The sequence below is a fragment of the Gavialis gangeticus genome, unplaced genomic scaffold, assembly GCF_001723915.1.
Source record: "Gavialis gangeticus isolate Ggan-Ray unplaced genomic scaffold, GavGan_comp1, whole genome shotgun sequence".
Taxonomy (NCBI): domain Eukaryota; kingdom Metazoa; phylum Chordata; order Crocodylia; family Gavialidae; genus Gavialis; species Gavialis gangeticus.
This window is the reverse complement of record NW_017728993.1, coordinates 81050634-81053180: the sequence shown is the minus strand read 5'-3', so window position 1 is coordinate 81053180 and position 2547 is coordinate 81050634. Positions and strand designations below refer to the sequence as shown.

The 2547-nt window shown below is 46.5% G+C and overlaps 1 protein-coding gene across 3 annotated transcripts in view; it reads right to left on the bottom strand.

Annotated features, from left to right (window-relative positions):
• CLCC1 (chloride channel CLIC like 1) overlaps positions 1-2547 on the bottom strand; it is a 28816-nt gene that overhangs the window by 18765 nt on the left and 7504 nt on the right. For all 3 annotated transcript variants that reach the window (XM_019502070.1, XM_019502068.1, XM_019502069.1), the window contains exon 3: positions 75-185. In XM_019502070.1, coding sequence (XP_019357615.1) covers positions 75-185 — 111 coding nt within the window. The remainder of the gene's footprint in view (positions 1-74; positions 186-2547) is intronic.

Genomic DNA, 2547 nt, shown 5'->3' with positions numbered 1-2547 from the left:
CCCCCCCCCCCCCCAAAAAATGCAAAAAGATAAAAAAAAAACAAAACAAAAACACTTTGAAACTCAAAACAAACCTGCTGCATTAGGGATTCCACTGTTCTTTGACAAACCTGCGAGTCCTCTTGGCTTCCAGTGCTCTCATCAGTATTCACTGTCTTTTTGGTCTCAGACTCATCATCGTTTACCTGTTGTTACAAAGAATTATGCATTCCTTTATAATCTAGTTACAGATAAGTTTTAGTAAATGTAAAACAATCCTGCCCTTTCATTCACCAATGTATTGGATAGGCAATGGGATGTGAAACACAGGAATGCTAAAAGAGCTAAAGCAACTGAACAATGTTCTTATTATAATGTTCATTTGATTCAGTCTTTCAGTGTTCCTTCCCATGCTCTCTCTACTGTTCCCTTTACTTCCTCTCTCTCCACCTCAAACCGGTTTCATGCTGTCTCTATAATCTCTCACATCCATTCCTTAAGCATCACATTTATTAATTGTATAGATTCCTTCATTGGAGCTCTTTTTGCACCATCTCTTTTCTGTTTTTATAGGCAAACAGGTATATGTACTGAAAAGGTTCCTCAAAAAAAACTCCAAACACCTAACATACACTAAAGCCCTAGTACACAACAAACTTAAAGCATGATCAACTATGTCAGCGGTTCCCAAATGAGGGTCGCAGGGGCAATGCTGGTGGTGCTGCACACAAAGGACGAGCCGCACCGTGTGCTGGGAGCTCTCCTGGCCCCAACAATGCTGCACTCTGCTTTCAGCAGTGGGTTGCAGCAAAAAAGGTTGGGAACCACTGAACTAGGTAATCGCACCATAAGCTGTGACCCAGCTACATATTCAAGCAATTAACGGTGTGATAAAACAAGCAATAAGCTACAACATTATTCTACAAAAGATGTGTCATAACTTTGCAGCTTGTTCTAATCATGCTATTAATTGAACATCTGGCCAAGTACTCCTCTGTGGCTGGGAGCCCCATCACTTGAGTGGCTCCCAGACACAAGGGTGAATCATCTGCTGCCAGCCCTGCAGCTGACAAGGCTTGTAGCTGGGGCTCTGGCTTTACCTGTGGGGTTCACAGTGGGAAGAACACTATTGGAAGTGTCCTGGGATTCAGGGCTCACAGTAGCAGCAGTGTTCCCCCACATTGCTGCAGGTCCCATAGCCAACACACCTGCAGGGTTCACAGCAGGGAGAACACTGCCCCTGCTGCAAGCCAAGTTAGGTGCTGGGTTTGCAACAGCTGCAGCATTTCCCTGCACTGCTCCTGCTGCAAGCCCCACAGCCCACACAGGTTGCAAGGCAGGCATGGGGGAAATGTGTGGAAAAATGCTGCCACTTCAAGCCCCACACCTCACAAGGCTTGCAGTGGTGGCAGCATTCTCCCACAGTCCCTGCTGTGAGTTCCACAGCTGACAACATTTACAGTGGAGGCAGCATTCCTGACACTGCCCCCACTCCAATGCCTGCAGCCCCTGCTGCAAGCCCTTCTCAGCTGCAGGAGCAGGCTCCCCCTGCACTGATGGTAAGGCATGATGGTAATCCACCACGTGTATGACAGGAGCTGCGACTGTGTGGATCATGCGGTTAGATCCCACTGCACCTTTCCCTGCACAGGTAGAAAGGGTCCGAGCCAAATGCAGCCATGGAACAAGCAGGTGCAAGTCTACAGGAATCAACAGCCTCATATGAATACTATTCAGAATGAAGTTTCATGCTGCAGGCTCTGCAGAAGCATTCACAGATTCATAGATTATTGAGTCGGAAGGGACCCAATGGTTCATTGTGTCCAACCCCCTGCAACTGGCAGGAAAGAGGACCGAGGTCAGATGACCCCAGCCAGGCGACCATCAAGCCTCCTCTTGAAGACCTCCAAGTTAAGTGATAGTACCACCTCGCTGCTAAGATTTTGCAGTGTTTGACATAAATGCCAATGCTTCTTATAAAATGTCCTTCAAGATGCATATTCAGAACCAACAGCTTTCTTAATTAAATACAAATATTAATTTATTACAAGCATATTTTCATATTTATAAGCATTGTAATAGGAAGTTTCTGCCAACATAGAAATGATATGCATTACATGGAACTTCAAATATTTAAAACTCCCACTAATTTCAGTTACAGCAAGGGCTCACTGCTTCTAACAAAAATCAGAGCTTGTGGTCCTTGCGAAGAACATATAAACAATGGAAAAAATGGTTGACTTGATCTTCCTGCATCAGAGGAGGCCAACCTTTTTCAAAGGTGCATCACAGATTAGCTCTGCACTCTCCCTGAGTGCTACTCTGATGCCCTTCCCCGGCCCAATACACTATTCTGCTTTCTGCTCATTCCCCTGTACTCCCTGCTAGATCCGACGCATTGCTTTCTGCTCCATGCTGTATGTGACACTGTGCTGTCTCCTCCCCATGCACCACCCACCTGCAGTGCAAGCAGGCTCCCTTCTTTGCCAGGTGTGCACCTCAGACGCTCCAGCCCCTTCCCAGCTGTTGCAGCATGAGCAAATGAAGAGGGGGAAATAGTGGCTGAGG